Source organism: Vanellus vanellus (assembly GCF_965231255.1).
Source record: "Vanellus vanellus genome assembly, chromosome: 3".
Lineage (NCBI taxonomy): Eukaryota > Metazoa > Chordata > Aves > Charadriiformes > Charadriidae > Vanellus > Vanellus vanellus.
The window spans coordinates 37548505-37567787 of NC_138907.1; the positions used below are offsets into that span (position 1 = coordinate 37548505).

At 35.4% G+C, this 19283-nt stretch overlaps 1 protein-coding gene across 1 annotated transcript in view; it reads right to left on the minus strand.

Moving 5' to 3' along the window:
* BIRC6 (baculoviral IAP repeat containing 6) overlaps positions 1 to 19283 on the minus strand; it is a gene marked incomplete at its 5' end in the record, with an annotated part of 189395 nt that overhangs the window by 96843 nt on the left and 73269 nt on the right. The window contains 12 exon segments of the mRNA XM_082481945.1: positions 91 to 653; positions 2615 to 2742; positions 3799 to 3932; positions 10377 to 10487; positions 11349 to 11475; positions 12666 to 12820; positions 13794 to 13910; positions 14678 to 14831; positions 16474 to 16607; positions 16954 to 17109; positions 17543 to 17726; positions 18089 to 18304. Of these exon segments, the coding sequence (XP_082338071.1) occupies positions 91 to 653; positions 2615 to 2742; positions 3799 to 3932; positions 10377 to 10487; positions 11349 to 11475; positions 12666 to 12820; positions 13794 to 13910; positions 14678 to 14831; positions 16474 to 16607; positions 16954 to 17109; positions 17543 to 17726; positions 18089 to 18304 (2179 nt within the window).

A 19283-nucleotide genomic window follows, 5' to 3' on the forward strand; every position in this document is an offset into this window, starting at 1 on the left:
TTCATGGATACACCCAATTTATGAGTTTGTAGAAGTTTAAAGTGTTTTACCACCCCAAAACATGTTCCGTTTTATTTCCAAAATACCTACCAATAATCATTGCCATAGCGCTGCTGTTACACTGGCCAAGTGCAGACAAAATCTGGCTCATAATTTGTTGGTTGGCTAACACCAAGTCTGCCACATATGCAGTTGATCCTTGAGTATTAGGGTTGCTTCCATTGCCATCTTTGCCTCCTGAAACCTTTTCTTCATCAGACACACTGTCTGTCGTACTGCTTGCTACTGGAACACGGGCACTATACTCTCGGTTACTGGAAAGCGGCAGTTGAACTAAAATGTTGACCAACTTTAACAAATCAAACATAAGTTGATCCCTTGTCATTTCTCCACAAACTGCTTTGGCATCACCTGGACGGATAATATTGGCAAAAAGCCCTCCAAAACACGCTCGAGCACCCACAGAGCTGTCTGAGCCACTGCGAGACATCACTTTGTCCGAACATGTAATGTAATGATGCACAAGGAAGGTTATAGACTCAATTACTGCAGAAATAGTGCTAACTGATACAACTTCAAAATTCTGTTCCAGAGTAAATTCCAAGAGTTTCACTTGTGCATCCAAGGGTCCCTGGCCCGTCTGGAAAGCACCCCTGAAAGGAGAAAAAAAAAAGAAAAAAAGAAAAGATATTTCATTGTTCAATGTTAACAAGTTAAACAGGCTTGGTTGTTGTTTGAGGTTTTTTTTGGGCTTGATTTTTAAGAACCAAAAAGAACACCCGACTTTCAATAAATAAGAATCCAGCCATTTTCAGAAATGCATGTTGAAGCACAATCTGATCTTTCACATGAGTCAAGCACTCATAACTTTTTAATACACAGGTCATTACACAGCCTGCAGAACCTGCTCATCCTATCGCTTTCCTGAAACCACTAAGGATTAACGTCTCCTTTGAAAAAGTCTAGGATCTTTTTTTAATCATTCAGTTAATTTTGTAGGTGGCTTGGAATACAGTCCTGTTCAGTTGTAACGATACATAAAAGCACAAGAAGGTACTCAAACTATCACAGGTTGGTGCTTGCAGATTGCTTGAAGGATCTCTTTTAGGGATAAGTTTATTTTCCCAACTACTTTTACACACATACCGGTGGACTACAAAATGAATCTGTTGAATCAGTATATTTAAAATAAAACTGGTGCCAAATCTTGAAGTGTGTGAATTAGTCACTGATTTTTGACATATTTCTCTGTATCTTTTAACATTGATTAATCTTACTATAACTTTTAAATTTAAGCACAGAACAAAACAGTTCATAGAAACAGCCCTGAAGAAAATATATGGCATTTAATTAGTTCTAATAGTAAAATACTGCTTTTCTTCACAACCAGTCTTATGTTTTGATCAGACATGGTATACTTCAATAATTACCTGAGGCTTTAGAAATAAACCCTTTTCTGGTGCTTTGTCCGTTTTATGACATTTCAGTCCCACCTTCGGTTTGCCTCAAAAACACCCCTAACACATTTCAAAAACTATCCTTTCAGTGGTCTCATCAGCTTATTTCAAGTATTTCAAATGCAGGCACACATTCCAAGATTCACTGTAAATTAATGATTTTATTGCATTATGACATTTCTCGTGTAAGTGATTGATTGTCAATTTAACCTGGTAAACTCCACTTGTTCAATTTAAATTACTAAGGTAAAATCTCTTGGAGAAGGCCAAAACTGTTGTCTGTATGATTAAAGAATAGATAACACCAAAGTGCCACCTACTGGGAAGCCAGAAACCGAGGAAGCTCATCCCTAATTATATGAAGCCTATGTCTGGGAATGAGCAGAACAGCAATACCAGAAATAAGTACATGAGGAATTACCGTTTCAGACAAAACAATTGGCACATTTCTGGTGTACTGCTTTACACATAACAGTCTTGTGCCCATTGACCTAGCCTTGAAAAAGCAGAGCTGTAGAAGACAAGCCATAAGCTCTTATCTCTCCCCTGGCCAGTGGCACTCCTTCTCTACACTACTGGGGAGACATCAACAGGCCCCAGCAGGAGAGAAAGGCAGAGGTTTTCCACTGTCGGGTGAGGAGAAGAGCGAAAAAAAAGACAAAGCAATAAACATGCATATTACATCAATAGGATTATGCAATCCCGTATTTCCTCCTACCATGTTATAAAGGCCATCCGTATTATTTTCACAGTCTACGAATAATTTCTAGAATCTTTCATTAATTCAGGCCTCTCAGAATATGTTTTCTCTTTAAAATGGGGAAGCTCATCAACAGTGCCCTTATTTTAGGGATTACTTTAACAAGGCTTGTATTTTAGCTCTAGATAAAATCAGTCCAACCAACTGTTTAGTGCTTCTATTCACTGTCCCTCACACACAGACGGCTATGTGTCGATTCCAGTTGCACTCTTCCATGTGCCAGAAGCAGCCCAGACCCTGCTGGCACTGTTGCAGCAACAGCCAAGATCTCCGCCCTTATATAACTTCACAGTGTGACAATGTGGGACATACACATCTTAGTTGTGATTCACTTTAATATCGTGCAGATATTAAAGACAAAGAGGACATGAAAGGAAAAAAAATAGTTGAGATTTACCTTTCTGTGGAAAGTATATGTATTAATTTCAATAGAAATTCACTGAACATCTGAGGACAAGTTGAAGAAAGGTGCACTTGTAATCGAGTAAGAAATTCTTGCATAGCTTGTGTCGCTGTTGGTCCAACCTAGAGGGAAAGGCGTTTTAATAAGTATTATATAAAACTGCAATGTCTTCAAGAACATGAAGAGGTATCTAACAACAATGTTTTCTGAGAACGAAAAATTATTACATAGCTTAATTTGCTTTCTGAAAAACTTTACAAGGTTTTCACAGAACTATTTATATCAATTTCTACGTGTTTTTCTAATACTAGCCATGAGTAAAAAGCAAACAATTCAGTTCTTTGCCTAAGATTCGTTTTGCAGCTTGAGACTTTATCTTTTCAACAGTGCAAACTACGCTTCACACAGAAAACGTTTCTGTGCTAATCTGAATGCTTTTCCACAAACTACATATTTACATATAAGTGCTATAAATTAATGGCACTGAGCAATGTTTAAGATCTGGAAAAGACTATATATTTTCTGGAAAATGTTCTGGAAAATACTGGTAATACCAGGTGTTTTCTGACTCTTAAACTACGTGTTTCTGAGATTCCTGTCAAATACTACATACAATTAAGTTAACTTGGATTTTTTTAATCACTGTTCACAGATGTTTTGAGGACTGCAAAAAGCAAAAAAACATCAGTTGAAATTAGGAGAAACAGTAGACACCACATGAATTCAGAAAACAGGCAGAAAATAAAAGCATAATTTTAAATTCTAGAATTTTTAGATATTTAAACTTAATCTCATTGGCATTTTTATCCCAACACAACAAGAGCTCAGGAAACTAACTGAAATCTATTACTGTTTTCATGCATGCAACTAAGGAATCCTAACATGGAACACATTCACTGATGTATCACATGGCATTCTCTGTGGCAAGTCCTCAGATAGTTGTAAAAACCTATGATCACTACTCAGATCGTTATCAGCAACATGAACTTCCCTGTGGTTGCTCATCAGAACCAACTAAGACTATAACAAAAAAAAAAAAAAAAAAAAAAAAAAAAAAAGGAGAAACAAGCCAAGGATATAATACATGAATAATACATAATATGAATAACTCATATTCATGACAAGTGTATTGAAATTCCATTAAGAAGAGTTTTTCTCTTGTTTTAATTGCTAGTTACCTGTGGACTGTGTTGATTTGTTCCATGAGGATTAGTGCCGGAAAGAAATTTCACTAACACATGAATGAGGTTTGGATCTGACACCAACAATTGGGCAGTACTTTCCTGAGCTCCAATGGCACTGCTTGGACCAGCTTAAAAATAAAGACATAAAAATTAAATCTGTAATCTTAAGTATGAAGTTTAAATCAAACATTTATACTGCACATTGCTTATATGTATTTCATGATGTGTCAATGTTCTCAGCAAAATCAGGTAACGAAAGCTGCTTACTCTGGACTACAGTTTTGAGTGTAGAAGCAATATATAGAGACATTTTTATTTGGTTCTCTTTGCTAGTCCAACACTTTAATAAGGCTTAAGCGCATTTGTTAGTTTGTCAGACAGAGACCACATTTTCTATTATCCTGTAAACAATCAACATATTTTTGTCCTTGGCACATTCAGAGAATTCTCATCATTCTCTAAAACTGTCAGGAGCTTAACAGATAAGAACTTTGAGAACCAGAATTAGAATTAAAATACACCCTTCAATGATCAAACAAATGAGTTTTATTAAATGTGAAGTCTTACTCATTCAGTAGCAGTATACTGAATCAGTTCAAAACACAACTTGAGAAAAGCATAGCTACCTACTGAACAAAAATACATATTCTAATAATATTACACGCATCCAAATGAAGTTACAGGTTATTATGTGCTGAAGATGTGATCTCTTTCAGACTGTCTCATCATATACAAAAGATGAAATCAAGAAGAAATGATGCTCTGGTACCAGAGCTTGGCTGGCATCCCCTCCTATCCCAAGATAACATTCTTAATTAGGGAGGCTGTTAAAACAAACAAATCCCGAACTACTTACTAGTCATTCTGTTTATCAGATTCTTCATCATTCATAATAATTCTCTTAAACTAAGGAAAGTTAAACTAAAGATCCCAACCAGGAGGAAAATGTCTCCGTCAAAAGAGAATTAAAAAAAAAAAAAAACAAAAACAAAAACCACACACCAGAATTAAACCCTGACTGTTCCATCTCAGTTGAAAAGCTTTCAGAGCAACGAAAGAAAAATAACATTGGAAATACACTTGCTATGAGAAGAAATCCTTACAGGAAGATGGAAGGAGGAGATAATTTACAGTAAGTTTTCCTCTTATCAAATGCCATTTTATTCTCAAACTGTAAACGGGTTTCTTGCTTTAGATGAATGCAGAAAACTAACACTGAGAGTATTTCTTGCATAGCTATACAAACCGTTTTGCATTGATTTATCAACATTAGTAGTGGAACAAGCCTGTATGGCTATGGCTGATGGCATGGCAATAGCTGGAGTTGAATAAAAGCAAGAAAGCACCCCACAGCATTCCAGTTCCATTGTATTGTAGACAATAAGCCTGCTCTAGTTTACTTTTGATAGTGCAAAGGATGAAAAGGCTAGGTCTTGTCAGGGTGGGGGAGAAGTCTGTAAAAAGTAAGCACACCATTTCACAGGTTCCCTAAAAGAAAAACTGAACACTTCAGAACAACAGAGAAGCCTTCCATTGCAGGATGTGCCTTGAAAACGCCAGTCTAGGTGAACTGATCAGGTTTACTTTCCCCTGCTGAATCTGCATGCCTGAACATTACTTAAATAAAATGTACAATACACCAATTTTCCCTAAAGAAAGAAAAAAGAAAACTAGGTATGTAGGTTGTTGTTGGGGCTTTTTTTTTTGTTTTTTTTTTTTTGTTGGTTTTGGGGCGTGTTTCTGCGTTATATCATGATACAAGTTAAAAATAAAGATGCCACTCAGGCCATTAAGAACACTAACTTGCTAAGCTCGTAGCTAAGCATGTATACTTAGACCTGTCATATTACTTAATTTTGTTTTGTTTGTTTTTTTTTTTAAAAAGTTCCACTTACAAACTACTTTGAAATTTAAGACAAATCTCTATCACTAAAATTACATTCAACTGCAGCTGACAGAACTAATAGAAATGTGAAGTTACTCTGAATTTGGTTATTCTGTTTTCTGTAACTTTTCATTGTTTCAGTGTAACTGCATCATTCAGACTTTGTGTATGACTTCAGTTTTGAGCTAGATGTCACTTGAGTTTGTTCACAAGTACTGAGTATCCAAATTAATTTTAAAATAAGGGTAAAAGTCACCCAAAATTTTTATATTTTTATATGAAAAAGGGACATACTTTTGTGCTTTCCTGCATTCCTGAACGGTACCTTCATAGAAATAAGGTATTTAATTTTCTTCAGAGACCCTGAATCACCTATGAAGTCTGTAATGATTAGCATGACAAACAATACTGCTATTCAATGTTCTTTTTTAAAAAATAAAACAAAACAAAATCTCCATTGAGACTACAGCTTTTAGAATATGTATGCTTGCATTTTTCTGAACAGGTGAACATTTGAGGTGTAGCTTCAAGTCATTTAATTTGTTCACTTGGTGTTTCTTTGAAGGTAACATTATTTTAAAAACTCCAGCTTTTTCCTCCTGTGTTCACTTTCACTTGCCTGTAGTGTAACTACTTAATTAAATCTGGCTATTTGTGAAGACTTTGCATATTAATACAAGTAGATGTTACGTTAGAACTTCCCCAGAATTGACAGTCCCAGCCCATCTCCTCTTGCCAAGCAGCAGCCAAGTCCACATGTTAACCTTCAACTCATTTCCTTCCAGCACTAGAAGGCTCCATAGGTTTTCTACTGTTTCATGATAGGGTTGATGCCATAACTGAATGAATCCATCTTCATTACTTCCTATGCTATTTTATTTTTATATTTGCTATTTACAGCTGGACATATCACTACAATGTAAAAATCCACTTTGTCTACGCTGTATTTGTAGTCTGACATGTTTTGTTTGACATTCTAACTCAGATTTCATGATGCATCTACATTATCTGCTCAAAACACTGTTCTCAAACAGTATTTGTGGCGATAACAATAACATAAGCAAAAGGGCACATAGGGAGAGCACGAATAGTTCTTGTTAAAGGAACAGATGAGTAAATGCATCATGAGAACTATTCGACAGATGACAGCTGTTTACTCTAGAGCAACTGGAGCTCCGAGAAATTTTTCTAAGCCAGGTGTCACTGTAGATTTGCTTCTACCCACCTTCCTTTACATGGCATTACATGGTTCAAGATGTCACCCATCAAATACTGATTTTAAACACCATCCTTGCAAAATTTGTCCCTGGATCTTGTAACTAATTAAGGTTGTCGTTCTGAAAAGAAATGGCCACGGGTATTGGGTTTATCCCCGAAAGGTATCTTGCATTCCTCAGGTAAGAGTTTCTGAAGCACAAAGTTACGCTGCCTGGACTCTCATTCTGAAAACATTTAGCAGCACATAATGGCATAATTAAATAAAATTTTTCTGACTATGAACTGACCTGCCATAGACAGTGGTTGCTCATGAAATCCCAACATAGGACAGTTCCAAAAAAGAATCTGTCCTACACTAGGTGGGGGGGGGGGGAAAATAAAAAAAAAACCAACTAGAAAGCTTTGGTTCCTACTAGAGAGATGTGGGATTTTGGAAAAATCAGTAAGAAACAGCTTTGAAAATAACATCAGGATGATATCTCTAGAACCACCTCATTTCTCATTACAAGATCTTCTAATTCATTGATCTCTTGAAGAAATGGTGATCAAAACTTCAGAGGACAGTAGTTCAGAAGTTAAAAGTACATTCAAAGAGACTAGCCATAAAATGCAAATAGGGCAAGACCCTTATCTAAAATGGATGGAATAATACAAAAAAACAGTGTCTTTTTTTCCTTTTCTCCCCCCTTTCATTTCTTTTCTTCTTTTTAAATGAAAGACTGGGGAAAACAGAATTGTTGAATGTGAACCTATGTATCAAGTGGCAATAATGAATTTCAACTAACTAAAGCAAACTTAAGAAGGAGGTTCTCTGAGAAGGCTCTGAGATCTGACGGTTTAGAAAAATAGCGATAGTAGGATTTTCTCAGTGCTAAAATGTCCACCTGCAAAAAGAATTTAGTGAGTCATCTACAAGTGGCTACATCTCTAAGGTATTTTTCAGTTTCTGAAACAGCAAATATGATTATCTAATGAAGACTATGTCAAGAAGAGGTGCCTTCTTTAAAAGGTGCCTTTCTGCTTATTTAAAAGGCTTATTGCATCTGAAGAGGTTTATTAAACCTGCAGTCATGTGAATAAAATATTTTTGGTGGTGGTGGTTTTTTTTTTTCATCAGTGAAGGTATTCTGCAAATGACCACATTTGGGGGCTTGTTGTATTTTGGGTATTAAAAGGGGAAAGAACCTTGTTTTATAACCCCACATATCTAGCAAGACTAACCTAAGTTATTCCCAATGAACTGCAATTGACATCTTAGTGGTTTAAAAAAAAAAACAAAACAAACCAAAACCAACACACCAAAGACCCAACCATAACCTGTCAATACAGTGAAGATATATGAACAATTTGTACTTCATAGCTTAAAATATTACAGAATTAAAAAGCATACAAGAGAAACTTGATTCCAAAGACAGCTGACATGTCACTTACATTTCACCAGCCTCAGGAACAACTTGACTTTAAATTGTTCTCTTTCTACTAGCTGTATGTATTTAAAAGAAGCAAAACCCTATCTCTTCTGGAAAGCATGATCTTGAAAATTTTAAGTTGATGAGAACTCCTGTGAGACACTGTCTGTAATGGCTTAAGAGACTATTATTAGTCCCAGTTCTGAACTAAAGCACACGGAAACCAAAATTATTGATTGGAGAAGTGCTCTGATGGATCCCACCTTCAATCATCAAGAACTGAACAAAGATTATTTCACTTCTTAAATGTGACAACTCAGTGTCATTGAGACAGAATATTATCTTGAATTATTAGCTGCTGAGGAATCCTAGCACAGAAGTTATGTGATGGGCGCTCAAATTTACTGAGCTCATGGTTCTATCAGTCAGTATGGGAAAGGGGGCATTTAATGGATATATATCTGTACACGCGTATAAAAGGAGACACACCTTCAACCCTTTTCTTTACCCTCTAGCAAGCTTGCATCTCCAACTCTTTCCAACCCAACCCCAACCTTGGGCTCACAATCCTATATACACAAAAATCCACAGCCACATTCATATGCGGAAGTGCACCTGCAATGAGTCATAGTCGTTGGTGCTGAGCAGCTTTTCATCCACACGGTCACTTACTGATCTCAGGCCGTTGCCTGAGAAACTCCTGCAAACACAGAGCTGCCCATCTGTCAGTGTCAGAGCACAAACACTGAGCCTCATACCACTTGGAAGAGATTCACACATGGTCTCAGTGGTGCACGCAGCATAATTTTTGGAAATTGCTAGTCTACAGTTTTGAATTGGAGTGTTGAAAATACACATGGGTGTTAACTGTGGGCATTGTCATCCTACAGGTCAGGCCACGTTCTATTCTCAGATGGAGGTCTCAGTTTGAGAATATCAATTAAGTCTCTTTCATTAATTTATTCACAGCTCTACTGCTTCACCTAATAGCAAAAATTTCAGCAGAGTTTTGTGATACTGATCTCTAAACAACATCATGGAAAAGAGACAGAAAGTGAAAACCTGAAGAAAAAAGTGCATCCCAAGGAGAACGATTTGAAACGGCACAAATGAAAAAAGGATGCATAAGCATCTTTGAGGAAAACCATGGAGAACAGCTGCGTCATCACAGGATGGCAAATTGCTTCACAGAAGTGCAATCTTCAGGTGGCTCTGAGTTTCTTCTGTAATTACTATCTTTAATCATTTGTTTGGAGTTAAAACAGAATTTAACAGAGCTCTGACGTGGTCTAACATGTAGGTTCTATGAGATTCCAGTCTGCAAGTTCTTCCTATGTGATACCTTCTTTAGCCTTGAGGACGAGGCCACAAAAGCATTCCTCATGATAGCTGCCCTATGACAGTAAGCCATTTAGAAGCTTAATTTCTTCATTTAGAAATTATATCCTTTAATTTCTACCAGTCTTGTGGCAAAATCTCATTCACAAAAGGAGATTGTTTCTAGTGTGTTACAGAGCAATATACAGAATGTGAGATAATCTGGTGTACATAAGGAAATGCAATTAAATTAAATTAAAGAGCTAGATTTCTTTTTTAATAGATTCAGCTTCTAGGGGCTTATTTTCAGATAGCTTAACATAAGCAATGACTAGCGCCTGCATATTTACGAAAATATTCCTACCGCATCAGAAAAACATGAACCTCTCACAGCGCCTTAATCCTTCCTCCCTGTTACCTCTTCCAATAGCGCAAAACTAATCCCCAAGCATCCTAAAATTCAGTCCAGCCAGTCCTAAAATTCATTTTTAGAAGACATTGCCAACCTACTTATAAAAACATTTTCTTTTACCACTAGGGTTTCAGTTTCCATGGAACAAGCAATTCAAGGAGCCCACTCTTGAAAAGCCTGAAGTTATGGAGAACCAACAGAAGTTCTTATGTGACAATGGGAAAATTCTGGTAGTCTTTTTGGGTGGGAATTAACACTCATCTATATGCCACTAGAACAGGTAAAAAAAAACCAAACAAACCAAAACAAAACAAAACCACCCACAACTTACCATTAAGCTGCATATTTGTCATGAGAGTTAGGCTATGAAGCACAAGGCACCACGTCCGCAGTAAGGTATTAGGATACCATGCCAGAACTGACAGGAAACTAGTTACTGAAGCTGTCAAGAAAAACATGGGTTTTCAAGCTTTAATTTTCAGAGTATCGCTATAAATGTCTTATTTTTACTGTAAGGTGCTATATTTATTATTATTGTTGTTATTATTATTGTTGTATTTACTTTGTTTTGACAACTATTGTTCCAGGAAATTAGGAAAAGAAACCTAACCAACACTTCACAGGAACTGGCCCACCGAACTTTCTGCAGTGCCCTGACATCTCAGAGAAAACAATGCAAAGAAACTCCTGGTTTCAATATTCTCTCATGGAAGTCAGCGTAACAGGTTCATTATAGCAGGCATTAATGTTTTGAACTACCACCACAAGATATCACAGTTTTTTTAAACTATACAAATTGCTTTACAGAAAAAAAATAATTCGACGTGTCTTTGTACTAGATTAGTAGTCTGATGCCAAAAAGTTACACGGCTTCCCTCCACACCAACTCCCTTGATAATAAAGGGATCACAGGATGGTATACAAGGAGAAGAAATTTGTCAGAGAAGTATGTACAGATGCACAGTTCACCTGAGACTAAGAAGTGTCTTTTAAAAAGTCCTCTTGAGATTAATGATGACTTAAGAACCAAAATTTGTACAATTTAATTTCTGAAGACATTATGCAAATTCAAGAAATGAGCTCTTAATTACATACTAGCTACCCATTTTTCATGTTGAGAAGATAATGAGCCCAAGAGCTCTTTAATAAGAACACAGAAATTATCCCGACATTGATCTTATCAAGAGTACTTATTTTGATACTTTTTGCTTACTAGCAAAAATTGAGTACTTAAAAAAGAAAAAAAAAACAAACTTATCTTACAGCTCTTGAAAATTAATGTCCAATATTTAGTGTATTTTACCTTGGTTCAAGGAAATGACAGGTATTCGGTTAGCGTTATAAAGGAAAATATCAGCGCCACTATCTTTACTTCCAGAGGAGCTGGAATTTAGGCTTAATGTGAGCCATAACTGTAAAAGGGATTCAAGCTGAAAAAAGGAAAAAAAATCCAACATTATCAGATTAAACTCAAGTGTTCTTCCAGAACTTCAGAGCATAAAAGGTTATCTGTTTTGATTTTAAAAGCCTTATCTAAATTCTCAAGTGCTACTGTTTCACTGATAACACACAAACACACACACACTCTCTCTCCTTTACTATATTTGAAGATTCTGATACACATAATATTCAAAGCAAATTCAGCATAAGTAGCATAACTGATTCCTTCTAAATACAGTTAAGTTTCTCTTAAGACGTTCCTTCAAACTTATGTTAAAAAAAACCCAGCTTTACACACTGCTCAGAAATGCCTGTATCACAACCTTACATCTGCAATACTGATTTGCATGTAAGCTTTTGGAATGTCACAATAAAGTGAAGTGATGTTTACCAGTCAACCGAAATGATTCAAAAGGCCAATTTAATTACTGGGAAACCTCCTTTACTATCAGAGACACACTGATGCTCACTCTGAATAATTTCCTCGAGGAAAATAACTATTTAGATATTTTGGGGAAGCACCAAGGTCCTTTACCCCACAAGCTGTATTTTGGATGAGGTATTTAAAGAACCTTCAAGGGATGAAGTCAGCCACCCAATTAAAATATGAACGGGTAGGCAAGCATGTAACCGCTCATATATAGCATACACAGCATTCCTTTGTATGTATCAAGAAAAGCATTGCTAAACAAATGACTTTTTTAAAAGCGTATTTCTAGTTTTATGATTTAGGATCACTAGATAATTCAAGTTGGAAGTAACTTTTGGAGATTATCCAGTCCAAGCTTCTGCTCGAAGAAGGCCCAACTAAGGTGTCAGATTGGGTTGCTCAGGAGTTTACCCAGCTGGGTTTTGAAAACCTCCACAGAAGAAGACTGCACACTTAGCACCACTCTTCACTAATAAGCTAACAACTACCTTTCAGCGAACGTAATAACTTGTTTTTAAATATGAAAATGTATACCCGCTTTTTCACTGTAACACAAAATGTCCTATTTGACAAAAGCTTTCAGCAGTTTGTCTATTACGTTGTTGGTACTGTTGTCCATGACAACTTCATAAGCAATAAAGCACATAGGATGCAAGTAACCTGTTATGTTAAGTTGTAAGAAATGTTAGAAAACTTTCTAAATTTAGAGAGAAATACTATCAAAACATTTCAAAGTTCATAATTCTATACCTGGACATGGTGGACTTGTAGCATGGAAAAGAGTTTGTTGAAGCATGCGCTCAGCATAGGTATAGATGACAACTGTACAATTAACTGGGTATTTTGGTTAGCAGCATGTAATCCTCTTAGCAATGAGTCATCTGTTCCACTAGGAGACTGGGTTACTGAAAAACAAAACAAAAAGTACCAGCCCCCCCTGAATTATTTTGTAAAAGTTTTGTAAAAGTACTTCGTATTTATTTCCTTGTATTTTATACTTAAGGAAAAGACACTTATTTTATAATTTACAAGAGCATCTTCAATGTAGTGTTCAGCTAAGTTAGACTATTGACTACCATACTGTGAAAGGCATACTTGAATGTCAGACATCTCCACCTTCACAAAAAAACTGTTTGGAAAGTGAACTCACAGAAATACATTTTCACAGTTCTTGCCAAACATATTATTGGAGTGTCCTGGTAACACTATGGTGAGACAAAGAATTGGAACATCTCTTCATACGTTATGGTAAAACTAGCGTAGTCAATAATCAACTTCCAGAAAATAAAGTCTGAGGATATGACTTAACCTACTCCATTATCAGATATTCAACTAATTACTGTACGCATATTAAGGTACCCGAAGAGCTACAAAGAAGCACACCTTAACGAGATGGGCAGTGCAACTAACTAAGAATATGTTCAAAAGTAAATCAGCATTATAAGTGGTTTTATATCATAAAGCTTACTGAACAGGCGAGTTCAAAATTGTATTCAAATATTTTCACTTTCATCACTGAATAGGTGAAACTATCAAGTGCAAAGCAGCTTTCAAACAGCTGAAATTTCATACTGAATCAAAGAATGAAGCTTCACAAAAATAGGAACCTTAATGTTCATTTTCACCTAGATCAGAAAATGAAAACAATTCCTCCATTGTACTATTATGCACTGGAAAAGGAATCCTGCATATTTGAACAATTTCACAAAACATCTTAAATTTATGTGTACACATAATTAAAAAAGCTGAATAAAGAAATATCTCTAAAGCTCAGCCTAACAAGAAAATTCATTTCTAAGCTGCTAAGGGACCGCAGAAAAAAATAGTTCAAATTTCAAAGCACCATGTGAAGAGAATGATTTGACAACATGTAGTTACATGTAGGAGATGTGTTTGTTAATGCTTGTAGAATAGAATCAGCCTCCAGGGTGGACATCATTTTCAGCATCAGCTCAGCCTGCTGTTCAAGCCCAACTTCTAGACGTGCATCTAAAGCTACACAAGGCAACAAACAGGATAAAACTGAATTATATCAAAGACACATAACTACTTACTCTAACTTCCTGTGCAAGCAATATAGATATACAGTCCACATTAAAATGAAAAAAATCTCAGTGTCACTAACAGGAAGATTTATTTTTTATATATGGTGGAAGCGGAATGTAGAAACTTATACTCTGAACTGAACATGTTTCTTATAGATGTGAAATATGTAGCTAATAAAATACTATATTTCTATGAAACATACATATTTATATTCACAGACACTTTAATATCACACATGACTAAATCTGCATATGCTTAAGCTTGGATTTCCTAAGGTAATAGGTCTCCAACAAGAACCAAAAAAGTGTTTTTCCCCAGTGTGGCAGGGGAAAGCTCAATCACCCCAACTGAGCAGTACTCCTCCAATCTAAACAAGTGCGCCACCTCATTCCTTAGGGTAGAGTCAACTATCCAAAATATCGGCCAACTGGAGAAGAGCTTCCAAAATTTCTTGAATAAACAGGAATGATTTAAAACTGCCTATAAGTGTGTGTTCAAAAATATTAGGAAATAAGATTTTCTGCAATGTTAGGCTGTTTTAAATATAAACCTCACACAAAATTCTCTTGTTTACCACAGAAAAACTGTGGCACATAGAAAATTTAATTCTTTCCACTTAACGCATGTGGAGATTGTTAACATAATTTGATATGCAAAGGGTTGAATACAGTATGACAAAAAAGAGACCCTGAACAGAACTTTAGTTCATTGCTTACCCTGAGAGACTGATACGCTCACAGTTTGTGATCCATTTTTCTCTGTAGTTACTGGTGGTTTTGCAACTGGAATTCCAACACCTCCAATGTAAGGATTGTAATTGTAGGTGCCATAATCAGCACCCCAGTAATCGTACCAGGTGCTGCTTATAGGCTTAAAAGACAAACAAAACAACAAGAAAAAAGTAAACAGCAACTCTTTAGATTGTCCAAGTACAAAAATAAAATTTGTAATGACTAACAACAAACACTGAAGTTACAGAAAACTAAAACCAAAAGATTTGATCCAATAGTTTTAGAAAATTTTGTTTCCATTTTTATTGCAGTGTAAGCTACTGAATCCTTAGTGATAGAATCCAGCAATGTAGTTAGCTGCCTCAAAGATTCAAGAAGACAATTTGAAAACGTTATTATCAGTTTTTATTCACACATCTGTACCACATTGTAAATTTGGAAGTGGAGTATCACACAGATATTTTGAGAAGTTATTTATCAAGACAAAAGACTATATTATTAACTGTACCATTAATGTACCTTAAAGCCTCAGTGAGGCTCAGGGCTTATTTGTACTGGGCTCTGCAAAAGAAAGAGCTGAATAATCTCTACTCAAGTGTCATAATTTAAGACACTTAGAAAGCATATGGATCACAAGAAAAAAAAAAAAGTAATGTAAGGCTGCATGAAGGTGATTTGTGTATGCTTGTCTTTTTAATGGCAAGATCCAATATCAACTGTCATTTTACAGATACAGAAGCAAATCTTAAGAAGGATTAAGAATGAAGAAGTGTTTTTATGGCTGTTTTTTAAAGGACATCCAATCAGGAAACAAGATCATGAAGATACCTGTGGAGAAAGTGGACTAAGGAATACTGCCAAATGAAATGCCAGCAGAATAAAGAAGGAGGGAAACATCAGTTATGCAAAAATTAAGCAATAAGTGGAATATTTTGGTAGGGTGAGATTTAAAGAAAAAATTTTACATAATAGGTAATCAGTGGAAGGACGTATCAGGGAATGTAGAAAATAACAAAAAATGTAGTGTTGTCTGAGCAACCGGTAAGAAAGATAATTTAGGTTACTTTAAATGAGGGTGAAGGTTTAAGTCAATAGTGAGAAGCGTGAGAAAACTCCAAATCAGAGTGTCATCCTTAGGGAGAGAGAAGAGAGACTCAACACTTTATTATGAACAGTTGTGTTTCTTTACAACCAATATATTTTTGTTTTTTAATACACCTTGATGATATACTATTACATCTAAATGTAATTTTACTACCTCTGATATGTTTAGCTTCTATTTCAAGTATGAAAGCATTTAATACTTTTCTTGTTCCACAGTGAAATAAGCTTTAAAGTTAGTTGCTTCTCTTCATAGTCTGAAACTGGACTGAGCACTAGATACTGCTGACTACTTTTTTTTTTTTTTTAAACACAGTATCAGGACTATTAACTCTTAAGATCAATTGCAGAAGCAAATGGCACTCTACTCAAGAAAAAAAGGACAAGACTAGATCTTATTTTTCTTTTATATTATGCTTTTGTTGTCTTTAATATGTTATAAACATTGTTTATGCAGATATTTTCATGCAAAACCAAAATATTTTGTGATCAACTGAGATATGAATACATCTAAGATGTGAACACAATCATTTCTACATTCTTTCCTGTCGTTCTGCATTAAACCTTTATAAAAAGCTAAGGTCTAAGACATCAAATACCACTAATGAAGAAGTGTAAGAGAAAAAGGATTTTACTATTTCACATGTAAAGGTTATCCTGAAAACTCAGGTGTGTCATACCTTGAAGACTTTGGCCGCAAGGGGATCTTTTTCCAAATCAATATCCAAAGGATCAATATCAACTTCCATCAGGTCTTGCAGTAATTCAAGGTCAATGTCCTTATCTTTTTCCAAAGATGACAGAGGTGGAGCACCTTTGAATGATTAAGAGACTATTAATACTACCAAGTACAAATTATAAAACATGGATACATCATACACATAATGCATAATTTTAAGGCTTTTACTATTACAGCTCTTAGTGGAAAAAGATAATGAATGTAATCAAGTTGCCTTAAGCAATCAGAAAAATAACCATTTTTTACTGATCAGATGTAAAACTAAGTTGAAGAATTGCTCATATTTTGCCTATATTTTCAGAAACCAATCAACCTATCACCAAAAATCCTTTACTGATATTTTGGTAGATGAGAAACAGCAAAGGGTATTTTTACTTTTTTTCAGTATACATATCTACATCAAGATTATGAAATAATTTACCTGTGATGTCATGTGTCAAAGGCTCATCTATTGTTTCCACTAACTGAACTGTGGACTGCTGGAGAGAGTCATCAGAATCCACAGCCGAAGCTCCAGCATCTTCTCCCAAAGCACTTTCTTCCATAGCTTCAGCTGCTATAGGTGCCAACAACTCTCCTACGTATTAGATTAAGCAGACAACTTTATTTCAAGTTTTATTCCAGTTACAAATTATCATCCCAGTGTCCAGGCCAATGCTCTGTCTTCATCTAACTCTAAATTTTCTAACGGTTACTTCTTCAATGGGAGTTCTGAATAATTTTCAAATAATCAGGGTCACATGAATATTAACTTTTCAATGCACAAGTCACTAATTCAGGATTGACTGTAATTACAATTTTAAATTGCATTTTTTTACACAGTAATCTCAATTTTATGGTCGGGGTTGGTTTTTTTGGTTTTGTTCATTTGCTTTGGTTTTTTTTTTTTTTACTAATCTTAATAGCGTCAGCAGATTCTAACACAATTAATAAAATAAACCCCTAAAACATTAAAGGAAGAAAGTTTCAAGTGTAGTGTACATTCTAAAAAATCTGAACTTAAAACAAACCTGCTAGAATATCCTGCAGCATACAAGTCAGAGAATACTGAGCCCACGCTCCTCCCCAAGAGATGTCTCCTCTGTTAAAGTCAGTTCCAACAAGAAGCAGCAATAATCTTTCCAACTGAGTCTCATTTACAATCTCACATAAATGAATTGTTGGTCTTGTAGCATTTGCAATTCTAGCAAGAACCTATAAAAAAAGAACATATGCCTATTCATATTTAACACTGTGAAAATACGTAATAGCTTTAATTTCGGTGACTATTAGATTTTGCTTAAAGTAAATAAATTTTTACTAGCTTTAATTTTAGAATTTTACAAGTGTAATTATATGAAAATATTTTTTAAAAAGTTACTTTTTCTGTGTGATTTTGAAGCCATCATATCACACAAGATGACAGATCAGAAAAACTACCTCACTAGAAATTACTAGTGCTACTATTTTAATGCTGCAGCTAATTTTTACCATCAAGCCAGCAAAAAAGCAGTAATAGAAAGCTAATTTAATGTGGTCTCCATTGCAACTAGAGTGATGTTCCATACTCTGTTTACCTTACAAACAAATAGAAGTAAATCTGCATGACAAGTAAAGTCCATGGACAAGAGAAAGAGTGCCAGCTTCTGCACTACAGAAATACAACGTTCATGTGCCAATGTAAATGGAAGTGGTTCAATATCCGGAGTTTCCTTTGTTGTTGATACTTCTGTATCTAAAGTAGAACGAGGCCATTCTGCAGTCCGACGTAAACGTATTAAGTCCTTGAAGTGCTGCAGAAATTAAATTTGAAACAACAGTCACATTTTAAAACTAACCTCTAAGTTTTTTCCCAGTGAAAATCTGAGGCAGCAATAACAATAAAACTTTTAAAGGAAAAAAAAAAGATGACTAAGAATACATGAGAATCTGGAAGGGAATTAAGGCTTTATCGACAGAAATTTGTCTTGGCAGCATGTTATCTCAGGTGACAGAATCATAACCAAATTATCCAGTTCCGCACAAGTGCCAATTAAGCCTTTATGTTTGCCATAAAACATACTGCAAACATGTATTTCAGAAGTTTCTTTCATATTTCCACACCTGCATATAAACTATGGTTACCATGAAGCAAGCCATGTATAAAAATAGCTAATATGGAAATTTAGCCTTACAAGAATGATGATTTCTCAGTTCTTCACATTAGATAAATCACCAATATTTTCTAACTTCCTTAATACTTCCAGGGTACAAAGTGGCCATTAGCCACCATAAATTGAACTAGTCTGATACTTGATCAGGGCTCTAAATTACAATCTTTTTAACAGAGTGTCTACAAATTCAATGGAGGAAGCAAGGTGCTTTTATTAATTCCTCCCATCCACCAAGGGCACACATTTAGCAGCTCAGTTCATTGTATCAGCTACACGAGCAGTCTAAAATTAGATAACACAAATGCCTCTCACAATCTCATTTAAGTAGTAGCTACTGAAGTAGATCAGAGAAAGAACTGTAAGGTTTCAGCTTTCTCCTAAATGTAATCAATGTTTTAAGTTACTCACAGCTTGTGGTAACAAAGTGATTAGTAAGCGAAGTAGTAAAAACTGCATGAAATGCAACTAACAAGTGTACAGTAATAACATAACTACATGTTAAGATACTGCAAGGGGGAAACTCTTTATTTCAACATGCGTTTTTGATGCAACGTGGCTGCTATGAAGTGAAACTTATATAGCTGGACAGCATATTGAAAGATGTCTCAAGGGGGCCACC